The sequence below is a fragment of the Nicotiana tomentosiformis genome, chromosome 9 (assembly GCF_000390325.3).
Source record: "Nicotiana tomentosiformis chromosome 9, ASM39032v3, whole genome shotgun sequence".
NCBI classification, from domain to species: Eukaryota; Viridiplantae; Streptophyta; class Magnoliopsida; order Solanales; family Solanaceae; genus Nicotiana; species Nicotiana tomentosiformis.
This window is the reverse complement of record NC_090820.1, coordinates 22,822,650-22,850,012: the sequence shown is the minus strand read 5'-3', so window position 1 is coordinate 22,850,012 and position 27,363 is coordinate 22,822,650. Positions and strand designations below refer to the sequence as shown.

Here is a 27,363-nt window from a genome sequence, read left to right as displayed (position 1 = left end):
TACTTGTGGGATTATACCGGGTATGTTATTGTTGTTGTAAAGACTGTAGGGGTACATTATATATATGAAGTAACTTGTGAACTCATGTTGTAAAATTAGAGACCTGCGCTTTGTAGTCTTTGAATATGAGTATGGTATTCCTTTGATTGACTCAAGTTGAGAAAAGACTATACTCCTTCCAAGTAATGAGTTTCTTTTTTTTTTTTACACGAAATCCTTTATTACTGCAACTCTTGCAAGATTTTGGAGCAAGAACCATTAAAATGGATCACAGCCACAGGACATAGTAAATGCAGGTCATTTACAAAGACATGTTCATCCTGCTGAATTCGCGATTTCTGATAAAAGATTAATAGGAGCTGAAGCTAAAAGAGAATATGAAAAATTGGAGATAGGATTCCATTTCAATGTGTGCTGAAGAAGGCTATACATGAAATCAAATGTAAAAATCCTTTAGACCTTTATGCTGTGGGGGGGGGCACTAAATTGGCCATTTGCTTTTACAATACAGTACTCCAATTAGTCCTTGTTACAAAGAATCTAACTAATGGAAACTATAAAAGTGGACAAAAATGAGACAATAAGAAGAGCAAAGACTAAGTGGAACAAGCTCTAGGTTGAAAAACTTCATCCTTGCCCCTTCTCCTATCTAAACTAGACCTACAATTTTACAAGAGACTACCTTAGAGAAACTTTACAAGGGGCTTTGGATTTTTTATAATATGAAGAGACAACTATCAGAGGGAAAAAGAATCGGTTGGTGGATGTACAATAGTGAAATTCATGATGTGGTACCTTGGACGACGTCCTTCCAACAAACATGCAATTTGTGCTAGAGAAACCTCAGCCTTATTCGCGTAAAAATTGGAAGGCTGGATGTTCAAGCAGTTCTTTTGCAGGTTTTACACCGGTAAAATCAACGTCCTTGAGGGAACTGTTAATCTCCTCAACAGAGATGGGGATGCTGCATTGGAAGCAAATAGATGAATGATAGAACAGGATCAATGTTCATTTTGACAGCAAAATGGAATTTATAAAGTACCTGGAATTATCATCCAATATAAAGTTGTTATTATCCGCCTCCTGCGCATTGTCTGCATCATTCCCGTCTTCGTTTGCTTGATCCTTAAAACTGGAAATCACCTGTTCCGAGCAATATGGTTTAGAAACCAAATGCAGAAAATTTGACTTGAGCTTTGTCATTGAGAGAGAGAATCACTAAAGCTAAGGTGGTTTAACTTCCCAGATAGAAGAAAAATAATCCAAAAACCAACAGTTGAGGATGTAACCAATATCATGTATTGATGATCGTTAGTCGACTAGCAAATCATCTCTAAGGAGCACATTTCATACATAATTAGTAATTACCCCCAGCCCCAAAAGCACCCAAATACTAAGAAAAGAGATTTAGTAAAATAAAATATAAGGAGAAGGAGAACAGAAGGCTTACATCTGCAGATACACCTTGAGTATTAAAATCCTCATCCCAGTAAAGCGTGCATATTCGATACAACTGTTGACTACTCAGAATCTGAAAAGATGATCCCAAGAAAAAAGACACTCAGTGCTAAATGTGCAAATGATAACAACGTGAATGCCAAGGACTCATATCATAACATAAAGATTAACTTCAAAACATCCATCTTAACACCGCAAATAATTCATTTAAGCCCTTAACAATCTGTATACACTTCATAACTTGTCCAATAGGATGCTTTCCGTGCTAGCACTTGAACAACTAACAAAGAAATTTTTACTACCACATGTGGCAGCCTTGAACCGCCATGTATTATCAATATTTGAAATCTCCAAATTAAGTACAACTGAGAAGGCTATAAAGATGAACTTACAGGGCAGAGATCAGTTGTTAGATCTTCAGATGAAAGTCTCGACTTCTGATTAATAACCTGAAAACAAGCTATTTAGACAGGGCAAAATAGATGGTACATTTAAGTTCATTATCTCAAATTTGGAGTTAAATTTCCAAAAACGTGGTGTCACTTCCAAGTAACAGGAAACACTTCTGCAAAAGCATACTAGGACGTAAACCGGATAGAAGGCCTCTATTAGCCTAAGAGTAAACATTTTCGGAGAAAAAGAACATCTAATTGATCAAAATTTGCCCATTCAGAGAGGAGAAACATACCAAAAATCCTACTGCCTGCCTCACATGCTTTAGTTCATCCCAAGAAGAACCAACATACTGCGAAGTAAGAAGGGTTACCTCGAGTTAAAACCTCAAGAAGTATAAAATTACAGATATGTAAATACAGCTCATGATATCTAACATCTACTAATAATGTACCCTTAGGGTACCAATGACAGATTACCTCTTCTTTAACATTGCCACACCAAAGTTCTAGTTCTTGCAATCCAGCTTTTACATACTCCCCGTTGCTGAATGAACAGCACTCTTTATTAAGGAGAAGGCTGCAATGAGGATTAAATAGTATGGTAAGTGGTGTATCTATGAATTTCTGGCCAATCTTTCTGCTATGAGATAGGAAAAAAGTTACCTATTGAAAAGCTGAACATTTATGTACGAAAAAATCTGGTTTAGAATTTTCTGGACAAAAACTGGATGAACCTGAAACAAAATATTCATATAAGTCCACTCATCAGTTTATAATAATATTAGCACATCACACTATTTCCAATAATGAAAAACATACATAATTTTCTTTCAGTGTACCGAGAAGCCCATTTAGGCTCTCAATTAAGCCGTCCCAGGGACCTTGTGGAGAACGACCATCGAGGGACTTCCGTGGTGATTGCGAGGAGCCACCTTTTGATATTTGAGATGCCTAATTAAGATGGAAAGTGCAAGTAAAGTTAGAAATTTGAATATCAGAAATACAAAGACTATAATCCTGAGAATTTTTGAGTCAAAATACAAATTAGTTGGAAGCACAGTAGCTTATCACAATTTTGAGATCAATAGAAAAATTTCTTAAAAAGCCAGAATCCTAGTCAACGCGACAGTGAAAATATAGGGGCCCAATGAATCCTTGTGAGCTAGGGAAAAGTGCTAATTGAGAAGAGGATTTTATTCATGTGATATTTTGATTAACACACGCCGAATGATATTATTCATATTGTTCAGAATATGTATGTGTACTGATTTCAATTGCGTCACGTTCAAAATACAAAATTGTATAACTTCAAGACTACAAAACTAGAAATGAGGACAACATTAAGCTGACTGCACAGCCAAATAAAACAAGACATTGTCATAGTACTTCTGGAAAACATGGTGATATACCTGGATATATGAAGTCAGTAATGAAGACAAGTCCCTTTTCCAGTTATCTCGAATAATTCCATAAATCTTTTCAACATAAGCACTGAGCTGTAGCTTGAAAAGCAAAGCTGGCTGCTTTGCCTCAACTTGGCGTACAGTGTCGAGACCACCAATTGCAATGTTGGCTGATGAAGAACGGAAACTCTAGAAAAGAAGTACAATCCTTTCATCAATAAACCTGCATATTCCTGTTCCTCATTCTAGGTTCCAGTATGTTTTATTCTGAGATTTACATTATGTCCAGCCAACGAAACTGAAACAAGTAACAGTTACATCGTCTTGCTTGGAAATTCGCAGGATATGAGTACATAAACTATTAGAAAGTCAAGGACATCACCAACAGGTAGCCACCTAATAAGTAAGACAATGGTGAAAATAATGTGGTTTTATACCTTAAACCGCACATCACGCCTATATATAACGTGTATATTGTATTTCATATTAATCAAGTTAGAATCAATATGATTAGTTCTCCTTATCTCTTCCTCTACATTCAAACTTTCATCATTCTATCAGAGCCTATTCAATCTGTGTAAAACATTAAAGTTAATTCCACTTACTAGTGCAGTGTTACACATAATTTACTTCCTCTTCATCAGACCCCCCCCCCCCCCCCCAAATATTCAACATCAACAGTAGTATCAGATACATGTCCAATTTTGTAGGTAACAATGTAACATAACAGGGAACTCAAAGAATAACTGTAGAAGCTTTCTATGGATGTGCTTTCAAATACACAAAGTAATAGTGCAAAAGATATAGCCAACTACTTCAAATATGATGGTTTCTTTGCATAACATTATGCCACTCAGTTTTGGTTTATGTTAGTTAGTTAGTTGTTATGTAAATAAGCATAGTCCTACATGGAATAAGAGTAGTGTAGGTATTGTGTATTGTTATAAATAGGGTACTTGTATTATAGTTAACACATGTGAATACCGTGGTGGTGAGACACATCCGGGAACTAGAATACAGAGCCAGAAGTCACTGTGCCTTTTCCGGCGACTTTTCAAGGCTGTTTGCGTCATCTCTCTCCGTCAGTGTTGTGCAAACTCCAATACTACCACATGATCCGTCATCGTACGGAGACCAAACCCCAGTGAACATCTCCGGCAGCAGCCTCCTCACACGCCGTCAGAAGCTAGGATTCCGGCAAGCGCGTGAGCTCACGCGCCGGCGAGTACGACCACTTCCGGCCATTTTTTGAAAAAGTTTATTCATAACAGTTGGGTCGTCTACTAATTCCGACCCCACCTGTACTGTTTTTGTTTGATTCTGACCATTTTGAGTTTTTCCGGCGACCACTGATTTTTCCGGCAGCTACAGTAATTTTCCAGCAAAAACAATGTCTCCTTCGTCTGTTTCAACGAGTTTTCAATTGATTCTTTCTGTTATTTGGTGATAATTTTATAGACCTCCAATCCAACGATGTCTTTGGGAGTTGATGCTTTGGTGTCTAAAAACCCGGGGTCTAGCAGTTCCGGTATTATGATTACCTCAGAACCTTTAATGGGAAGTTCAAACTACTTAACTTGGGCTTCGTGTGTCGAGTTGTGGTGTAAAGGTCAAGGTGTCCAAGATCATTTAATCAAGAAGTCTAGCGAAGGAGATGAAAAGGCCAAAGCACTTTGGGAGAAGATCGATGCTCAATTATGCAGTATTCTGTGGCGATCTATTGATTCCAAGTTGATGCCCTTGTTTCGTCCATTCCAGACATGTTATTTGGTTTGGGAAAAGGCTCGCACTTTATAGACTAATGACATATCTCGCTTCTATGATGTGATATCGCAGATGACAAATTTAAAGAAACAGGAATTAGATATGTCTATTTACTTGGGACAAGTACAGGCAGTCATGAAGGAATTTGAGAAGTTGATGCTAGTTTCTGCTAGTGTTGAAAAGCAACAAGAGCAGCGACAGAAGATGTTTCTAGTTCTTACTCTCGCTGGAATTCCTAATGATCTTGATTCAGTATGCGATCAGATTTTGGCTAGTCCGACTGTTCCCACAGTTGATGAATTATTCTCTCGATTACTTCGCCTTGCTGCAGCACCAAGTCACCCAGTGATCTCATCACAGATACTTGACTCATTTGTTCTCGATCCTAGACAGTGGACAATCGGGCATCTCAAACTATGGAGAATAGACGAGGAAGATATCGTTTTGGAAGATCTAGACCCAAGTGTTCTTATTGTCATAACTTGGACACACTCGTGACGTGTGCTATTCTTTACATGGTCGTCCACCCAAAAATGCTTATGTTGCCCAGACCGAGACTACAAGTAACCAGTGATTTTCTTTATCTGAAGGGGAATATAATGAGTTCCTTCAGTATCGAACAAGTAAGCAGGCATCTCCACAAGTAGCCTCGGTTGCTCAGACTGATACTTCTGTTGCTGGTAATTTTTTTTCTTGTGTTTCCCAATCTAGTACTCTTGGACCATGGGTCATGGGCTCAGGCGCTTCTGATCATATCTCTGGTAATAAATCACTCTTGTTGAATATTGTATATTCACAGTCTCTTCCCACTGTTACTTTAGCCAATGGGTGTCAGACTAAAGCAAAAGGAGTTGGACAAGCTAATCCTCTATCTTCTGTCACTCTAAATTCCGTTCTTTATGTCCCTGGCTGTCCTTTTAGTCTTGCATCTATTAGTCGTTTGACTCGTGCCCTCCATTGTGGTATATATTTTATTGATGATTCTTTTATTATGCAGGACCGCAATACGGGACAGACGATTGGCACTGGGCATGAATCAGAAGGCCTTTACTACCTTAACTCACTCAATCCCTCCACAACAAGTCTAGTTACAGATCCTCCGGACCTAATTCACAGACGTTTAGGACATCCGAGTTTATCCAAGTTTCAGAAGATGGTGCCTAGTTTGTCTAGTTTATCTACATTAGATTGTGAGTTGTGTCAGCTTGGGAAACATACCCGAGCCTCCTTTCCGCATAGTGTTGAGAGTCATGCAGAGTCTGTTTTCTCTTTAGTTCATTCTGATATATGGGGTTCTAGTAGAGTCAGTTCAACCTTAGGATTTAGTTATTTTGTTAGTTTTATCGATGATTATTCAAGATGTACTTGGCTTTTCTTAATGAAAGATCGTTCTGAGTTGTTTTCTATATTCCAGAATTTTTGTGCTGAAATCAAAAATCAACTTGGTGTTTCTATTCACACTTTTCGCAGTGATAATGTCTTAGAATATTTATCCTCTCAATTTCAGCAGTTTATGACTTCTCAAGGAATTATTCATCAGACATCTTGTCCTTATACCCCTCAGCAAAATGGGGTTGCAGAGAGAAAGAATAGGCACATTATTGAGACTGCTGGCACACTTCTCATTGAATCTCATGTTCCGTTGCGTTTTTGGGGCGATGCAGTTCTCACAGCTTGTTATTTGATTAATCGGATGCCTTCATCTCCCATCCATAATCGGATTCCGTATTCAGTATTGTTTCCCCAGTCACCCTTATACTCTCTTTCCCCTCGTGTTTTTGGGAGTACATGTTTCTTTCATAACTTAGCCCCTGGGAAAGATAAGTTAGCTCCTCGTGGTCTCAAGTGTATCTTCCTTGGTTATTCTCGTGTTCAGAAGGGATATCGTTGTTACTCACCGATCTTCGTAGGTACCTTATGTCAGCTGACGTCACATTTTTTGAGTCTAAACCTTTCTTTACCCCTTCTGACACCATGATATATCTGAGGTCTTACCTATACCGACCTTTGAGGAGTTTACTATAGCTCCTCCTCTACCTTCAGCCACAGAAGTCTTACGCATACTAACTGTTGAGGAGTCTAGTGTTGCTTCTCCTAGATCCCCAGCCACAGGAACACTACTCTTGACTTTTCATCGTCGTCCGCGCCCAATATCAGGCCCAACTGATTCTCGTTCTGCACCTGACCCTACTCCTACTGCGGACTTGTCTTTTCCTAGTACACCGATTGCACTTCGGATCACACTTAATCCTAATCCCCATTATGTCGGGTTAAGTTATCATCGTCTGTCATCCCACATTATGCTTTTGTATCTTCTTTGTCCTCTGTTTCCATCCCTAAGTCTACAGGTGAAGTGTTGTCTCATCCAGGATGGCGACATGCTATGATTGATGAGTTGTCTGCTTTACATACGAGTGGTACTTGGGAGCTGGTTCCTCTTCCTTCAGGTAAGACAACTGTTGGTTGTCGTTGGATTTATGCAGTTAAAGTTGGTCCGGATGGCCACATTGATCGACTTAAGGCCCGTCTTGTTGCCAAAGGATATACACAGATATTTGGGCTCGAATACAGTGATACTTTCTCCTGTGGCTAAGATAGCATCAGTCCGCCTTTTCCTATCCATGGCTGTTGTTCGCCATTGGCCTCTCTATCAGCTGGATATTAAGAATGCTTTTCTTCACGGTGACCTTGAGAAGAAATTACCAAACCCGCTTTTCTGTAGCAGCATCTCTTCCAGTACTTCCAAACTAAGGATCTAGGCAGATTGAAGTACTTTCTAGGTATTGAAGTTGCCCAGTCTAGCTCAGGTATTGTTATTTCTCAAAGAAAATATGCTTTAGACATTCTTGAGGAGACATGAATGATAGATTGCAGACATGTTGACACTCCGATGGATCCGAATTCTAAACTTCTGCCAGGACAGGGGGAGCCGCTTAGCGATCCTGCAAGCTATAGGCCGCTGGTTGAAAAATTAAATTATCTCACAGTGACTAGACCTGGCATTTCTTATCCTGTGAGTATTGTATGTCAGTTTATGAATTCTCCCTGTGATAGTCATTGGGATGCAGTTGTCCGCATTCTTCGGTATATAAAATCGGCTCCAGGCAAAAGGTTATTGTTTGAGGATCGAGGTCATGAGCAGATCGTTGGGTACTCAGATGTTGATTGGGTAGGATCACCTTATAATAGGCGTTCTAATATTGTGTTCTAGTAAGAGGCAATTTGGTGTCTTGGAAGAGCAAGAAACAGAATGTAGTTGCTCGGTCGAGTGCAGAAGCAGAATATCGACTAATGGCTATGGCAACATATGAGCTAGTTTGAATCAAACAATTGCTCAAGGAGTTGAAATTTGGTAAAATCAGCCAGATGGAACTTGTGTGCGATAATCAAGTTGCCCTTCATATTGCATCAAATCCGGTGTTCCATGAGAGAACTAAACACATTGAGATTGACTGTCACTTTGTCAGAGAAAAGATACTCTCAGGAGAGATTGCTACAAAGTTTGTGAAGTCAAATGATCAGCTTACAGATATTCTCACAAAATCTCTCACTGGTCCTCGTATTAGTTATATATGTAACAAGCTCGGTACATATGATTTGTATGCACCGGCTTGAGGGGGAGTGCTAGTTAGCTGTTATCTAAATAAGCATAGTCCTACATGGAATAGGAGTAGTGTAGGTATTGTGTATTGTTATAAATAGGGTACTTCTATTATAGTTAACACATGTGAATAATATATTTTCCCGTGCATTCTCACAGTTTAGATAAAATGAGAGGGAGGACCGTAGAAACTTTAATTCAATAGTTTTAGGAGCACATTCAATAATAAAGACGATGTAAGAATTTAAATACCTGCGCCATTCTACCAAAAAACGATGTTGGTTGGGGCGGTTTACTTGGAGCTGAACTAGTAGTTTTCAGCGTATGCTGAAGCAAAAACAACAATGTTGCACCGTTGGACAGCCAATAAGCCATGTGATTATTGTTTGTCTCGTCCTGCAAATTGATATAAGACGAGCATGTGTGTAAATAAGCGTATATCATCAGTTAGAGAGAGCACTTTTAAGCCGTGATTTTAGAGGATAAAAACTGAAACTACAGTCACATAGATTAAGACTTCACCGGGAACTGTTTAAGCTTATGTTTTGTAGATTTATAGCATGTATAATGTAACACCTATTCCGCTTAAGCTGGAAGTTAAGATGATGAGCTAACTTGACAAATCCTTCTGATTTCAGTCATCATTTGCTTTATTTCATTGTCTTTGGGATTGCTTTTGGGATTTTAGCACCTCTCAGATGTAACGGATAATAATGATATTCCTTCCCATTTTTGAAATGATGCATTTTTGACATAGCAGTACAAAAGTCCAATTCTGGACCAATACAGGCTAGTATGTATTACACTGATGTCATGACTCATGAACACCTACAAACACAACCTCTAATTTCTACATGATATTGAAAATTACCTCTATCGCAGAACCAATCATCTGAATAAGACGATCAAATACATTAGTTTTTTCTGCTTCGAAGGAATTCCAATGAAGTAGGCATTTGTATATGGTAAATGCAGCCACTGGTTTCCCTTCACTGAACCCTAGATCTTGACTGACACATTTGATAAGATTATCCACACTCTCCTGAAACATAATATTAAAGAGAATATTAAAATTAGTAGCCACATTATTATCACCACATTCATTCACAGGAAAGTGGAGGAATAATACCTCTGCTGATGTATTATCCATCTCTTTCATGAAATATACCAGTGGGAATAAAACAACTTCTCAAACACTAGTAGCACTAACCTAGAAAAGTAACCCAATATTTTTTGTATATGAAGAACAATTTAAACGCAAATTCATCTTAAGCATTGCGTACACACATAAAAGCGTCCTACCCAGGTTTAAACATATTCAGTTGTGTCCTTATACTATCTTCCGCTGCAGATTTGCCAGCTTTTTTTATAGGTATACCGTAACTTCTGAGAAAAAGTAAGTGCAAGGAAGGTAGCTTTAAAGAAGCATCAAGAGAAGTTCAGAGTGGCCAGCACTCATTACTTGTTAAATTCTTTAGCTGCCACTACATATTGTTGACTATTTTTAACCAAGAAATAGCCAGTGAACAAGGAAGTTTACAAGGGATCATAAAGAATGAGGGTGAGGTAAGGAAGAAAAAATATTAAAAGCCGAAGGATGTAGACACCCATTCCCCAGCACCAGAGTAAAGAAATTCAATTAATCCTCTCTTTCCCCCGACTTCTCATTGAATCAAAGATAATTTTTAATCCTGGTTTTTCTTTCGGGGAAAAGGAATTTGACTAAGCATCAGGTCATAATCTGTAAATCTCACAGTCATAGAATAGAGTTCAAACCACAGGCTTTTCAAAATAAATGTTTGTGTGGCGTAGCATGTTTTATGAATTCCAATATTTGGATATCTTGTCCCATCTATACTCAAAAAGAAAAAGTTCTAAGCAGATAAAGATGGCAAACAGAAAAAGAAATCTGATTGAAAAAAAATTCGATCACATCCTGGGTACATACCCGCTGCTTTTCGGCAATGGATCTCCTCATAGACTCTGTACCAAACCATTTTCCTTGTGCGCCAGCATTGGATCTCCTCATAGAATCTGTACCAAACCTTCTTGCTGGTGTTGCAGCCTGTGGTTCCTGTATACAATATTTCATAACTGACATTATTCAAAGCACCAACCTTACTGTTACTCCCTCCATCCCATTTTAAGACCATATTCGAGAGAACACAGTGTTTAAGATGTTAAGTTTGACTTACATGCTAAACTAGTGATTGTGGAAGAAACGTCAGAGTAATAGTTGAAATGTTAGTTCCTATATTTAAAACTCGAAACACTTGAATGAATTTGAATTCTTGAAAGTTGTGAAAGTTTTCCAGAGATGGAATGGTGTCAAAGGTTTTGGAACGTTTTAAAATGATAAGATTATTATTCAAGTTGGGACAGAGGGAGTATAACTAGGAACTATATCGGTGATTCCTTCACTTACATGATGACCATTTTCAGAAGGCTGCAAGAGGAAAAATGGAAAAAGAGAAAAAGTTAGGACATGCTCAAGAAAGCTATGCAAAAGGATTGACATTTCTATGGCATCAGCACCTGAGTTTTTATTGCGAAACGGTTTGAAGTTTTCCCAGAAGGTAAATGTAACGCTTGCTGTCGAAGAATCTGCTGGTCTTCTATATCGGAAAGTTTCTCTTCAAGCCTGAGATACAAATGCAAAGTTAAACAAGATATTCAAGCTAACTAATTTCACATGATTAAGAAATCCTGGACTTTAACTTGTACATATAAAAGATAAAGCAATTAGATTCTTAACAGAAGAAATCTATCTTCTCTGCTAGTTAATGGAAGAAATATATCTGAGTTCTACATTTTGTTAGCATGAACAGTAAGTCCTAATAAGACAAGCAAGTCCAGTAATTCTGAAGGAAAGCAGGAATAAGGAGTCATAATTCTCAAGAGGACCTAGTCCATATTAAGCAGAGAGGACAATTCTCCTGGAACATACGTGGAGCAAAAGAGGGAATGATGGCACAGGAATAGAAACCAAAAACCCATTGGAAAAGGGGGGCACACAAGTGGGAACATCATTACTAACAGACCACATTAATAGTGCGAGTGCTGTTGTACACCGTGAGAGCAATGAAAAGGGAAAAATGGATCGCATGTTGTTCTCTCTGTTCAAAGTTTGCTCTAAAAAGAAGAGGGGCTATAAAAGAAATATTGGAAAACATACAGAAGCTGCATACATGGATCTATCATCTGCTTTGACATACTTGTATCGAAGCGATTTGATTAAGATAAATTAAAATTTGAAATTTTAACGCAAAAGGTTTAATTTTCATAAGTTAAAAAGCCTCTCAAGAAGACTTGCTGAGTTGATAAGTTTAGAGTTGTACTTCTCTCGATGGGTTTAGAATGAAAAAGGAGGCGAAAATAAGGATCAAATGGAGTGAAGATTTAACAGTAGATATTCCTAGACTAGATCTGTGTTATTGACAAGAAATTTCATTCCTCCTGGCAATTCCAATAGCACGATAATAAAATATGGATCCAGTAGGACAAACTTATGCAATTTTGGGCCAAGCACATTAGCTTCAATTCAGAGGGAAGCTGAGGTGGATTGAAACCACTGAACCACAAATTTATTGGGAGTTAACACAGTTGTTTCGGCAGTGCACAAAACTATAAACTTCGACCACTCAACTATAGGAAAATCAAACAAACAAGGATGATCCTGATTGACTTTCAGCTTGAGACAAACTGCTAGCAAATCTAAACGACATGCAAAACCATATTCTTTTAGAAAAAAAGAACAAATAAGATAAGATGCCAGAGCTTGTTGAAGAAACCAAGCCATATATGTTAGATTTTCCAACCTTTGCATGCTAATCTTCAACTCGATTATCTTAGCCTCTGCATCCAGAGCTTGCTTCAATCGCTCCTCACTTAATTTGCTTGTTTCCTCATACTTTTTCTCTGTTTCATCAATTTTCTTTTCCAATGAGTTAACAAGAACCTGCAACATATTTGATACACAATGTTTAAAGCTAGTTCAATAACTGAATTAGAAGCAGCAATAAAACTGGTTGCAGCCAAATTTCCATCAGGTATTTCTTGAAATTTAAGAACAGCATCTACTAAGTAGTACATCACATTTAAATCTAACATCCTCACCTTGAGCTGCTCATTTTCAGCAGTAAACTTGCCCGTCACCTCCTGATCTATAACCTGAAACTCTACTTCTTCCAACAACTTTGTGGCAGCCTCAGGATCCTTCAGTAGCAGCTCTTTAGAACTGTGGTTCTCTCAATCAGTATCAAATGAAAAAGTAGGAGAAAATAAGGATCGAAATTGGTGTGAGATTCAACTGCAGAACTAACTAAGAGCTTTATTGACAAGAACATATCATCCCCCGGCAATTTCAAAAGTTATTAGAGAATATGGATTCAGTGGAGATCAATATGCAATTTTAGGTCAAATCCAAATTATATTCATTTCAAAAGGGAGGCTAAGGTGGATTAAACAAGAGAATCAAAATCTGCTAAAATAATGTTAACAATTATTACACTTAGACCATTCAACTATAGGGAAATCAACCAAGGGAAAAATTCCTGATTGACTTTCAGCTTTAGACAAACTATGATGGATAATCCAGATTAATACTAAAACATATTAAGGTATAACAAATAAGGAAAGGCGCTGTCAAAAGTTTCCCTACCTTTGCATGACTTCCTTCAACTGAGTTATCTTAGACTCGGCCTCCAGAACTTGCTTCAATCGCTCCTCACTTATTTTGACTGTCTCCTCATATTTTTTCTCTCTTTCATCAATTTTCTTTTCCAATGAGTTAACAAGGCCCTGCAACATATTTGACAAGATATTGAAAGCCAGTTCGACAACTAAATTATGACAATAATGCATCACAAGCTGTAACCATGGAGTACTAATCTTGAGCAATATAACAGTCTATAGAATAATAAATTAGAAGCAGAAATACTTTTCCTGGTCAGACTTAATTCATGTGCTTTTTGATCTTCAAATAGAGTATGTGTGAAGATGTGAATCTTGGGCCTAACTCAAACCCAAAAGCTAGCTCATGAGGGGAGGATTGCCCAAGTCCATATAAGGAGACCACCAGTTCATTCCCCAACAAATGTGGGATTCTAACCTACTCTAACACCCCATCGCACGCCCAGACCGCCAACTGGAGCATGGACAATATAACACGGGGGCCCAAATGGGAACGGGCCTGGTTCGGATATCATGTTAAAGAAATGGACCTTGGGCCTAACTCAACCCAGAAAGCTAGCTCATGGGAGAGGATTGCCCAAGTCCATATAAGGAGACCACCAGCCCATTCCGCAACCAGTGTGGGACTCTAACCCACTCTAACAGTATGCAATATCCATTAAATAGTACAACACATTAAACTTCTACATCCTTACCTTAAGCTGCTCATTTTCAGCATTAAGCTTGTCGACCAGCCCCTGATCTATAACTCGGATCTCTTGTATAACAGATCCTTGTTCCGCAGCCTTTGTGGTAGCCCCATGTTCCTTCACGAGCTGCTCTTTTGCTTCTTGAAGCTGAAGCCTTGTCTCTTCCAATGCAGACTGTAATTTCATTGTTTCCTGGGTTTTAGTTTCCTCCAGATTGTCCTTTGTGGTAGCCCCACGTTCCTTCATGAGCAGCTCTTTAGTTTCTTTAAGCTGAAGCCTTGTCTCTCCCAATGCAGACTGTAATTTCATTGTTTCCTGGGTTTTAGCTTCCTCCAAATTGTCCTATATAATATGGTTTCTGTCAATTAGCTGGTATAGAAACAAGATGCTACTGCAAAATAGAATCACATTTTGTTTCTGTTTATTTTCAATGCTTGCTTGCCTTGATCAAACTCCATAATCCAATAATAAACACTTCATAATGAAACTATAAAACATACACGTTTCCAACATGATTTGCATCAAAAATATTTGAGCTATATAAACTCCAAATACAGCAGAATAGACATATAGGATGTGAATAGCCGAGCCCAACTACTTTCAGATTTAGCTCTAACGCGAAAGAGATATGAAAATTAACAAATTTGATCAAATACTGAAGTCAGAGCAACAACCAGAAGTAGATCTAAAACTCCAGTAAATGGAAATCTATTTTAAGTCTGAAGTCTAGAAATACAATTAGATCTATGTCTCAGTTGTCAAGTTTAGGACCTGTAACTCACAATAATGTGCAAAAACGATGGACTGGTCAAATATGAGAAGAAATCATTTCCTTTAAACTGAGTGCAAAGAGGAAAGATGACATCATAGCTAACCATCCTGTTAGAACATAATTACCAATTATAAAGCTGATAGTAATCTAGAAAGTTCAAAGAAATATATTTACCCTCATGAGCTTCTCCACCTGTAGTCTCTGTGTCAGCTCTTCAACTTCCTTTTCCAGCTTGCTTTTGGCTTCTTGGAGAGCTCCAGTTTCTTTCGCTGCCTGGAGCAGAAAATAAAATCAAGGCATTTAACACATCTATTAAGGTATTTGAACTAAAGCCCGCGAAATCATATGAGTTGAACGTAAAAGTCGGCTTTATGTCACATAAGAATAGAAAACTAAAGCTCCAGCTCTTCGGTTTCACTCCACAAAAGCATGTTCATTTCCAAATAATTCCTCTCTTTTAATGGAGATCTTGCTTTATGTCCACTAAAGAAGAGAAAACTAAAATAGAAATCAGAAGGAAGAGGAGATGATAAAGAACTATACTGGCAGAAAATTTTGCACTGCGAAATCATATGAGTTGAACATAAAAGCCATATCAAAAACCTTATTTGTCATCCTTCGTGACACAATGCTCAAAAGGCACACCATAATGCTCAAGGGTCAACACAGCAGTTGTTGGAACTCCCACTGCTATGACATGGACTTCCCACAAACCACCTGGTTATTTTCGGTTCACCGTTCAATGGTGGCCAGTTCAGCACACACATAAAAATTACCTTCTACCATCGCCCTGATGACTGAACCTCCATACATTAATTATTGGTGGGTAAGGGTGAGAGGACCAATTTGTTTCTTGCCTTTCTATTCAACTATTTCTTGCTTTGTAATTAATACAAAGTACTGAGAAAGTTCATTATTATTCACTGATTCAGAACTAGTTGTTATTCTATCGTAACAGAAAACTGGGAGAATAATGACACATACAATTTACACAGATCAAGGGACACAACAAACTAGCATGTCGTACCCAAAATCTTGTGAGCGGTAAAGGCGAACAGAGTGAGTTCTTACCATCTTTAGCTTTCGTAATTCTCTGCGGGCCATTTTAGCTCTCCAGGCACATTGTAACACAATTGCTGCTTTCTTCATCCTCCTATAATGTAGGCGTTTCAAGTATCTCCGCCAATCACTCTATAACCAACATAATCAAAGAAAGAAAAATTACATCGAAGCTATATGTCAGTCAAAGCATGTAAAATGGATTAGTTACTTGAGTTCTAAATTATCATTATGCTGATCCAGAAGGATAAGAAATTGACGCTAAAATGGCATGTGAAATTCAGAAAAGCCAGTAGAAAATCCCTCTTTACCTGGATAAAGATAGCTGCATTTGTTCGCTTTCTGAATTGAAGCTCATTTCGAGCAGCCATGCCACGCAATCCTGCTTGAATTGAAACAGCTGAAGAGCACAGCAATCCATAAGATTTCCGTGCAAGGTACTTGCGTGCATCTTTTTGGATCCTCAGAGAGGCAGCTTCTCTCCTCATGCACTCGTAGATAGCCCGTGCAAGTTGGCCTGCATAAGGTATCATAAAACAGTTATCAAGCATTTTTTTCTCTTATTGCATAAGTAAAACATTAGAAGCATTATTGAATTTAGAGAAATCAATTCACACGGTGTGATGGACGGCGTGTACAGGATCCAGGTACATATTCACAGCGGTTTCTAGCTTTTTGTCGGGGCATGGTCATACAAATTATATATAAAAGTTAAACAGGTTATCGTACCCCTACAAACAGCTTGGACTTGGATTGCTGAAACCCGTAACAACAAAAAAGTTTTGCGAGCGAAATATGTGCGAGCTTTTGCCTGGATTATGCTAGCAGATCTGCCAAGGACCTCATTTCGGCGGGTGTCTAATTCTGCCATTTGACCGGCTCTAAGAAACACTTTTGTTTTACCAACCTGCAATTATGTAACATCAGATAGAATGCATCAACCGGCAAGTTTAAATTTTATGGGCTTCAACAAAAAGAATCATACAACCAGCTGATACAAGTTTGAACGATGTAAATACATTAAAAAATCTGATGCAAAAGGAAAATAGAAAACCTAGTTTACAGGTTTCCCACAAGATTCTCAACAGTGCTCCTCAACTAAATTGCAGCATCAAAATGACCAAATACTTCAATTAAAGAGAGAAAAAGGCACGGCATTTTCGGAGCGAAAGGAATAAAGCATGATTTTGAACTGTCCTTATTCTATGAAAGGATCTCAAAGATTCCACAATTCTGGATTAGTACACTGTTTCTAGACTAGGAATCCGGATTTTATTGTTTTCTAGATTAGATAGATTATATAATATTGTGGGCAGGTAATTTATTTCCTAAAGGAAAAGAGAATTGGGAGATATTTTACTCATTGATTTCTTGCTGCTACAAACATGTTGAAATAGATCGCCACTTGAATAAAAAATAGAAAAAGGACAAATGGAACTTCTTTACTTCCTTACTTCCCTACAAGTTCCAAGCTTGTCTTAATCAATATCTACAACCTAGCTCGAGGAGTGTTAATATTCTGGGAAAGGATCTCAAGGATTCCAGAATTCTAGATTTGTCAGCTTTTCTAGAGTACGAAACCTGATTTGATTTGTTTCTAGAATAGGGAGAGAATATATTATTTGAAGTAGGTAATATGTTTGTAATTCCTTCCCTAAAGAAAACCAACAGAGAAATTTCAGTTCACTCTTCTTCCATCAGAGTTTTACACGCTGCCCTTTTAAATGATGATAGCAATGACAATTAGTCACAGCATTCCATCGCTGTTAGGAATTTTGTGAGGGCTAAAACCTTATCTGTGGATATAAATGCACCTATATAGCTGCCGATGTAATTCAGCACACAGAACAGAACATTTTTCTCTTTAATAGATAATCTTAATGATTATACCCCTTATGATTAACCACTACCAGAAAAACGACGACCGGTACCTGATAACCTTTGAGGCCAGCCTTCTCTAAAAGTCTCCCGCAAGCGGCGACCTCGTCAATACTATCAATGAGAATACTACCAAGTGAGAAAGAATGTGTGGCGACAAAAAAAAAAACTAAATGTTGACAGACCAAAGAAGAAAATGGATAGAAACCTCGAAAACTCTTTGAATTGTGTTAATGCGAATAGTACCTTCCATTTAAAACCTCAGGAGCAAGGACCTTAAACCGGCTTAAGAATTCATCAAACGGTTTCCGAGTAGGATAGCCAGCACAACTGATCCGAATAGCCTCCAGAACTCCCTATAAAAATTTGGTGTGAAATACCCAGGCTTGCAAAGACAATTTAGTTTATAATAGTCAGAGCAGGTTATTAAAGCTTACCCCACAACGAAGCTGCTGGAGTACATTTTGATTCTCAAATATTTCTGGCTTCAAAAGATTATTTGGCTTCACACAACGAACATAATGAGGCTCTGTGGCATTAAGTGTCTCAAGCAATGCTTGCAATTGTTGCTATACCAGGTACAGGGTAATATATTTCAGAAGCATGAAACAATGAGATAAAAACAGGTCGATCAAAGGAAAGAAGAAAATATACTTTAAATCGAGCGCCAATAGAGGAGAACTTGGTCTGTTTAGAAGATTCTTCAGGTAAAGGTGGAAACAAGCCAGAGACAAAGTGGCACCTTGAAGCAGTAAGCGTTGCTTGGTGCTCTGGAACTACATAATCCTTGTTCTTATCCAAAAAGAACTCAGTTTGGTAAGTGACCTGACACGAAAGAAGTAAAAACAAGATTGAGCAACACTTGCTTTTCTTAGCAAAAATTACACAACCCTCACTCTTGTAATGTACATAGATATCTTTAAGAACTACTTTTCCTACATACATCACCAGCATAGTGGCAAATAGTAAAATCAGTCCGGGACAACTTTGGCTTGCTGAACCGCTTATGATCTTTAAAAGTCTGATATAGCTTTTCTGCGAAGGTTTCATATGTTGATCTTGGGAACATACTGGCAAAAATGAGCCACAAAGAGTAGTCAAAACAACAACCAATGAGTTTTGTGGCTATTTTTGGTAATTATACCAAAAGAAGGGAAAATTAGAGTAAATTAAAGATTTGAAATGTCTACTTACCAAGCCTCATCAAGAAGAGCAATGATCCCGCCAGGTTTCTGAAGGAAACGAAGTATTCAGAACATAAACATGGTAAAATGGAACCATATCAATAAAGTTTAAAATTTATGACATAACAGAAAGATCTGATGAGGACATATTTTGTTTTCCTTTTATATCAGCATATCTGTGGAGGAAAGAAGTGAAACAAACAGTAAGATACATAAGATAATTCGACATGCACTGATGATTTAGTATACTTGGTAGAAAGATCTGCTTTTATGTAACTCCTTATCTTTATATACTTGCATATGGTCTTGCCCATTTTTTGCCTATAAATCTATCTCTATGCATTTTGTAGGCAGTCATCAAAAGTAAAAAGATTGTGATAAAATATATTCATGATCTACATTACCTTTTCTATAAGATCAAGAATGTCTTGGTTATCAATGAACTCTATGTAACTCCAGTCAATTTCCTCTTTGGTATACTCTTCTTGCTCCATCTTGAAAACATGCTGGCAAAGGGAAATAAAAGGTTTTTTAGTTTTTACATAAACATGTCCGAGCTATGAGACTATCAAATGAATGACCACACAAACCTGGTTGAAATGTTGCTGCAGTTTTTCATTGGTCAAATTAATGCAAAATTGCTCAAAACTGCATAGAAGAAATCAATAATCATAACAAAGGAGAGAGCATAAACAAATTAAATTAAAGAAACTAGCAGGAAAACAAACAAGGCTATTCATCTAAATGTGAACTCAACACCAAAAGTGCTTTAAGAAGCAGAATGTGTGTATAGTAGGGGTGGTAGCCCAAACCCATTTAACCCGCCCAACCCACCCAAGGTTGGACCGGTCATTGACCCGCCCATTTGTTGAACTCAGTCCATCTTGACCCAGTCCATCTCGGCCATCTAAAGTTTGGTTGATTTTTAGCCCAAATTGATCCATGAGACCATGAGTAACTTTGCTAAAATATCTTTAAAATAATTCTTTTTTGTTTGATATGTTATATACGACCATAACAAAAGAAAAAAATCTTATTTGATATTAAACAATTCATAAGAAAACAACACACATTAATTAAAACTTGGTAAGAGTTGGGCGGGTTGAGCTACCCACACATTTATTAACTCAGCCCATTTTTACCCGCCTAAAATAGCCCAACCCGCCCATTTGACACCCCTAGTGTATAGGAAGCTTTAAATAAAGCAGGAACAGTAAACCATATCCACAATAAATCCATAAAAGGAGGCAGATGTTGACAGAAATAAAATTATGGTCAAGTTAGATCAGAGAGAATCCAAAAATCCAAATTGGCAGAACAGAACTTTCATCCAGCATTCTGCAAGAACTTAACCACTTGAATGATGAAAACAAAAGCATACCGGTTAAGCACCTGTTTGTCTTGAAACTCTCAAATCCATAGATATCTAGAACACCAATTGAGAAAGTTGAATCAGGATCTTGGCCAATAGAATTATTGATCTTGTTCACTATCCTGAACAACAAAACAACATTTGTGTTGGGTCAATTACCTTTGATACAAATGAACAAGCAATAAAATTTAATCACCTGGTACTCAACTAACCAATCAAACAATCTTGAGTAAACTATCTTGGCTAAAGCATCTCTACTGACAGCTGCAGCTTGTGGATCGAGGGACTTTGTAATGGTCTCATCACGAGTTACCATGACACGTTTGCACATGGAGTCCTCAAGAGACTTCTCATCACACCTAAACAAGATTTCAGCAAAATGATATTTTTTACTGAAAAGCACGAGGGCATCTGGAGACCATAAATAGAAGAAACCACTTACATGAATAGTTCAGCTGCAATCTTAAGATGGAACCGAGACTTATCATCCTTAGGTTCTGAAGCATCAGTTTCTGTTCCCTTTGCAAATTCAACGTTTCCCAAGTGAAGAATCGCAGCAACTACTCTAAAAATAGCATCCTGCAGTTGAATATTAAAACTAGAGACTCTCATGAAGTAGCCCATGTATGCAAAGAATTTAATGATGCTAATACCTGCTCATCATGACTGATCCCAACAATATCCATAGCCCGCCTCGTTGCCAGGTATTCCTCTGACTCATCCACTCCAGCTAGTTCAAAAAAATTTGATTGGTTCAGATAATGAAATGTCCTAGGATTCCCTACTTTGTATTTTTCAACATCCTGCAAGAAAAAGAGAAAACAAGCAAACTAAGTAGCTCCAACTTAGAAGAAAAACAGTATTGCATGTTGCATAAACGGTTGAGATATGTGATAGCTCATCTAATGCTTAAACTGTTAAAGAGGAGTCACTTTTATTTATTTATGTAGCGCTGCAACATATTGTTTTGGGATATTTTAGACAAGGATATTCTCTGGTCTTAGTGGTTGTACTGGTTTAAGTGTAGCACTTCAGGAAGACAACATAACTTAAAACAGAAGCGATAGTTCATTAGTGATCAGGTCACGTAGAAACTGCCCAAAATTTGCATGTGGATTTATTTCTCACCTAAAATCTTATGCCATGTGAGAATTAAGAGAAAAAATGCCTAAAGACAAGTATCTTATATTCAAACTTCTAAATGTACATGTGTTATATTTATCCGATGTGACACAATTGTAAATACCTTACTATGTTACATCTAAGTCTAATCTAATTACAAAACTATACAACAAATCAAAACAATATCATTTCGTGTCAAGTTAAATACTGTCATACAAAATGGGATGCGGTAGTACAAACTAATACTTCTATCATACATTCAAACATAGATTTAAACCTTTTCACATTTCAGAGTATTATTTAATACACTTTCTATCAAATCAGTAAAATAATCTCATCAATCATTTCACTCTTAGTAACCTTGCAGATCAAACCAAATCAATGAAACGGAGGGAATACTATGTTAACAAGAACTTTGGCATGAACAACTAGTGCTTAAATGAAAAACTAGACTGTAGCACCTACTGCTGCGGCTTCGGCTGACCATACTTAGTGCTAACATCTACTGTCTTATTCCAATTCTCTCCGAAGGCATTTACACTTTTGGTGTGAAAAAAGACACGGGAACTTCTAAAGATACCTTTAGTTTCGATGTTATTATCAATTTAGCAGATGAGCGTTGAATGGTTTCTTTCATCCTAATCTTCATTTAATCTTTTAATAAAAAGGACAACCCGATGCACTAAGCTCCCGTTATGCGCAAGGTTCTTAGGTCTATTAGTAGCATTCTTACCTTGTATTTTAGCCTAAGTTGCTCGGACACGGGTGCGGATCTAGAGGTCGGATTTTTCAAGATGTAAATTTTAAGATTCGGGGATATGGATCCTAGTACAGATACGGGTGCGGAGATCCGGCTAAAAATAATTAAAAAAATAAAAATCTCTCTAATTTATGAGAAATTTTGTGGAATACTTAAGTATAGCTTGTAAAGTGTGGATTTCCTTTTTATTCTCAAGTTGTAGATAAGTAAAAGATTGATTTCCTAGATAAGATATGCTATTTTCTTCAAATTTACCCTAGTTTTAGTTCTGATTTCGGTAATCAAATTGTATCTCGTCTCGAATTTTTCTGTCTGTCGTGGTTAAAGTACCCAAAATTGTTTGATCAAATCCGGTACAGATCCCATACCCATACCCATACTAGTATCGTGTCGACACGGGTGCGGCACCTAAACTGCCATGTCAGAGCAACTTAGATTTTAGCAAGTGTTTGTTTCCACGGTGCTTACTTTGGAATTCTTTAAGAAAAATAAAAATAAAAATAAAACCTCTGAATTCTTTTCTTTATTAACATATTCACGTTGCTTTTTGGAGAATAGACAAATTGCATCTGGGGGGGGGGGGGGGGGATGCACCAAGTACGATTTAAATCCGAATAAAGGTAAAGTACTCCCTAACTTGTAGAACAAAACATATTGCAAACATGCAGGGGCAGTAAAATTACCTGAGGTGGCGCAGCACAAAGCAAATAGAAGCAGTGATAATTTCTCTCAGGATCAGAAACTTGACAAACACGTGATCGTTCCAGCAGATATGTTTTTATAGCAGCACCAGATATCCTCCCTCTTTTATCAAACTGGAGCTCCACAAACTTACCAAAACGACTGCCAACATACATGTAGGTGCAGCAAAATTCACGAGTTAAACAGAATGTACGACACGATGAGGAATAAGCATCTGAATTTTCTAATTTCCTCACCTTGAGTTGTTGTTTCTGACTGTCTTAGCATTACCGAAGGCTTCTAAAACCGGATTTGACTGAAGAAAGAAAAAGTTAAATATGTACATATATCAGGAAATGTTTTGAAGCATAGTCAATCAACTGATAGATCCAGAAATATTTTGAACAGATTTTGTAAAGTCAAACTTGATAAGAAAGTGGCTATCTCAAGATTCCACTAGCCGAATTATAGAAATAAAGTAAGACAGCCAAAATTTACCAAAAGTTAACCATACCTCAAGGACTTGCTGTTCCACGCTCCTTCCCTCAGCTGCCGCTCGTCCTCCCATGTATGCAAGATACTGCATAAGCATTTTTGTGCTCTCTGTCTTTCCCGCTCCACTCTCTCCACTTACCAAAATTGACTGGCTTATCCCTTCACTAATCATCAGCCTGAATTCAGAAGCACAATGTTAAAGATTATATAGAAGTTATTACTTTGACAGCTACCCGAAAAAACATGAATCTTGCCTGTAAGCAGCATCAGCAATAGCAAACGGATGAGGGGGCAGCTCCCCAAGTGCAATGCCTTTGTACTGTTCCATCACACTTTTATCATATAAATGGGGTAACCGCTTGAAGGGGTTCACGGCAATCAATATGCTCCCAGTGTAAGTCTGAATGCACCGAATCACATGTTAGCTTTCTCAACCAGTTTATTCAAGACATGACAAAGAAAAAGAAAACACAAGGGGTTGTTTGGTTGAACGGATTAGCAAAAATAATCCTGACATAAAATAATGCAGTGTTTGCTTGGATGGATTAGAAAATAAATTTCCACATTAAGGCAGCATTTGGTTGGAAATATTATCCCTGCATAACTAGTGTTATGTTTGGTTGACGGTATTAAATAAAACCTGCATTAAGTTATACTAGGAAACTTACTTATTTTTTTTATGTGTAATACTACATTATTATTCACTGTACATAATTCCTATCATTATTATTCATTGCATTATAGTCCCCACATAACCATGAACCAAGCCAAACCACCCCTTAATGCCTAAAAATCATCAAGAAAAGAAACAGAAAATATATCTGATTAAAAAAATACATAACAATCGTCCTGAAAGCCCTTACATAAATTTCATTCATGTCATATCGACTTCTCAAATTCTGCAAAACTCCTGGTTCATGCAGATAAGAAAGTTTTGTCATATCATCCACGCCACAAGAAGGCGCATCAGTATCTTTTGCGTACACATGGGATAGATTGGTTACAACCTACAAAGGAAATTCAGGGAGATTTATCAGACAACACATTCAGATACCGGGAAAATAGAATGATGTAATCCTGTTAATCTGTTTTCCTAGCTAGCAGCATGCTGCAAACACTAAAGATGGATACTATTGCACTTTATGATCATTGTTATATTCAAACCAACACTAATTTTAGCTCATAAAGACTAATTTACAAATTTTGCCGAAGAGCACTCTGCTCAGAGACCATAGTAAGCTAAACAAACAACATGGTAAACAGACCTTTACTCAGTATAACCATATCTAATCTTATCAATAATACTGCCTGCCACGATCAGATTTTTATCTTCTGAGATCAAAATTGACTGAAATCAGTAGTTTATGCGCTGGAATTTCAAATCCCACGATGCTATTTATTCTCCCAAGAAAAGAAAAGAAAAGAAAAGGGGAAGTTAAAAGTGAAGATGAAGATTCAACAGATAATTTAGACAATTACAAGAGGACAACACAAGTCAAAACACCAAGGCATCTGCTCAATTACCAGAGCGGACAATACTAGCAAGTTAATTTCTAGTTCACCAACTTTCACAACTATCTAGAAGAATGTATGCAGGAAACAACAAGTCATAATTACATTATCATTCAAGTATTTGCTACGGGCACCAAGGATGTGGATCAAACATAATACAGCAAAAGCAGAATATTAGAGCTTAAAAGACAAAGGAAAAGGAACTTTAAATGATGTAAACAATAGAACCTTGTAAAAGGTGTATGTTAATGTAAAACTTACTGTCTTCCCTGACGTGCAGTTAACTGTGATCTCTTCACCATTGACTTCAGCAACTACCCCATCTATCCAAGCTACCTCAGGATCCTCAACCCATACATGAGATCCAACCACAACACTGGCGGAAACACTCTGCACAACATTTAGAATTTTCAAAGTCTCGGTCACAGCACTAAAACATTTTGTACCTTAAAAACCACTATGCACATAGAAGGTTTGTTTTATACATCAGAGAGGAGATCTAATAAGCAAAAAAGAACTGAAGAACATGACATAAAATCAGAAGAGAAAAGAAGAATAAGAGACGACAGATGTACTACACATGGAATCTATATTTGTCTACATATCTTACTCTTGAATATGCCATTTTGACTCTCAGTAACATATGCTGATGATTTAGAAGTTGAAAGGCGAAGCAAACATTAAGGCGTGTCTAACGGAATCTCGTTTATAGAGTTTAGTTATTAGGCCTAGAGAAATAATACTTTGAAGAGACTAAAGCTAGCTATGAAAATTTATCTTGACAGGGAGAATAGAACACTGGCTAATACTTTAACAGAGATGGGGCCACCCAAACACAAAAAGTTACTTCTATTTTGTTTCCAAATTGAAGCTTCATGCAGGCTAACCTGCTTTAATCTTGTGAAGAAGATATCGACCTTAGGCCTAACTCAACCCCAAAAACCAATATGAGAGTCTAACCAACTCTAACACCCCCTCGCAAGCCCAGACCTCCAATTGGAGCATGGACAATATAACACGAGAGCCCAAACGGGAACACACATGGCTGGCTCTGATACCATGTGAAGAAGATATGGACCTTGGGACTAACTCAACCCCAAAAGCTAGCTTATGAATGAAGATTGCCCAAGTCCATGTAAGGAGACCACCGGCACATTCCCCAACCAATGCGGGACATAACCCATTCTGACAAATCTCAAGAACCTCTAACTTGGAGGTGCGGTATGCAACACTTGACAGTTGAAAGTGAGCTTTAAAAAATAAGTTCCTCTTGGAGTGATGAAAGTTGGCTTGCTTATTGTGAAGATATGAACTTTGGTCCTAACTCAACCCCAAAAGCTAGCTCATGCAAGGAAGATTTCCCAAGTCCATATAAGGAGACCACTAGGCACCAGCCCAATCCCCAACTGATGTGGGACTCTAACCCACTCTAACACTTATGCACTCCTTAGCCAATCGACAAGATGGATAAGGCCAGTTTATAATATACTTACACCGTCATGGGGAAAGCAATTTAACTGCCACTCTCTTATCAAAGAAAATACAGCTTCTCTGAACCTTATGTTCGATTTCCTTTCTTTGAAACAAACTTTGTGATCATTTCATCCAAAAGCTTAAGTAGTAGCACGTGCAAATTCTTTCTGATGATTATGGGTGGAAGTGAGAATTGAACCTAAGACCTCTGTCTCATACCATGTTGAATTATGTGATCATCTCATCTAAAACTTTAAAGTCATAAAATAGAATACACATTTATGGACTTAATTATATCTGAACCATTTATCGCCAAGAAGCAATTATAATAACCCTTCATTAGAACAGTATAGTTTAGCTAAAACAAATACGCCACCTTTCTCATGCAATTGAAAATATAATAACCGCAGCTGTCAACTACTTGAAGAAAATAACAAAAACGTAAGCAAAAGCCAACATGCAAACTAAGAAAATTCTTCAGAAAAAAGCAAGAAAGCCATACCATTTCTCAACAAACACAATGGAAATCAATCAAGACTCCAATTTTTCCCTTCAAATCCACAACCCCATAATAACCAATGATATTTTTCTCCAACAATTACCCACAATGCGGCTCATTATATATGCAAATGTGCACCCAAAAATTTGCCTTTAAAGGCGTGGCCTTTGGTCTCTCATTCTTCTCTAGCTTCTCCACAATGTGTATTAATGCAAATTCAAGAAGATGAGATGGAAAAAAAAAGAGAGAGAAGAATTGAAGGGAAAGGGTTTAGAAATGAAAATAGGAAAGAAAAATATAATATATAATAAGGGCTATATATATTATGAAATCAATCTCCCTATATTATTTTTCTTTTCTTTTTTCTTCCTCAATATATGGAGATGATGAATGAAAAGGAAAGAAAAACAACCCCCTTTGCAAATCCCTTTTCCTTTCCTTTCCTTTCCTTTCCACTGAAAAATTGTTATTTCTCTCCTCGCAATGCCAATGTTTGTTCTACACTTCTATTATGTTTCGTTGAGGCATTTTTGTTTTGTTTGAGGTTTCTTGGT

At 37.5% G+C, this 27,363-nt stretch overlaps 1 protein-coding gene across 4 annotated transcripts; it reads right to left on the bottom strand.

Moving 5' to 3' along the window:
* Positions 1-436: 436 nt before the first annotated feature.
* On the bottom strand, positions 437-27,363 carry LOC104115138 (myosin-6). Of its 4 annotated transcripts, none has more exons than XM_070185929.1 (41): positions 26,813-27,362; positions 25,099-25,227; positions 24,189-24,332; positions 23,580-23,725; positions 23,345-23,501; positions 23,088-23,146; positions 22,833-22,992; positions 20,921-21,070; positions 20,710-20,846; positions 20,480-20,626; positions 20,288-20,389; positions 19,486-19,543; positions 19,300-19,401; positions 18,906-18,943; positions 18,655-18,781; positions 18,366-18,536; positions 18,149-18,280; positions 17,958-18,067; positions 17,765-17,840; positions 16,563-16,740; positions 16,145-16,350; positions 15,846-15,965; positions 14,949-15,047; positions 14,009-14,344; positions 13,282-13,421; positions 12,738-12,858; positions 12,440-12,579; positions 11,157-11,262; positions 11,047-11,067; positions 10,570-10,695; positions 9,493-9,663; positions 8,874-9,017; positions 3,263-3,445; positions 2,673-2,804; positions 2,517-2,587; positions 2,331-2,430; positions 2,147-2,203; positions 1,851-1,907; positions 1,451-1,531; positions 1,043-1,143; positions 437-964 (listed from the first exon to the last, which is right to left on the bottom strand). In XM_070185929.1, the coding sequence occupies exons 1-41, from the start codon at positions 26,813-26,815 to the stop codon at positions 850-852; spliced, it is 4,953 nt and encodes a 1,650-aa protein (XP_070042030.1). In that variant the 5' UTR covers positions 26,816-27,362; the 3' UTR covers positions 437-849. The 4 variants fall into 4 exon arrangements, with proteins under 4 accessions (XP_070042030.1, XP_009624015.1, XP_070042031.1 ...); XM_009625720.2 differs by having other exon boundaries at positions 17,765-17,825; XM_070185930.1 differs by lacking the exons at positions 12,738-12,858; positions 13,282-13,421 and having other exon boundaries at positions 26,813-27,363.

What these genes read in the sequence shown, in the direction of transcription:
- LOC104115138 (XM_070185929.1), bottom strand. An exon ending in TTTGTGCTGCGCCACCTCAG is followed by an intron (nt 21,071 to 22,832) that starts GTAATTTTACTG and finishes TTTTTCTTGCAG; the next exon opens with GATGTTGAAAAATACAAAGT. An exon ending in TACTCAAGATTGTTTGATTG is followed by an intron (nt 20,390 to 20,479) that starts GTTAGTTGAGTA and finishes TTTGTTGTTCAG; the next exon opens with GATAGTGAACAAGATCAATA.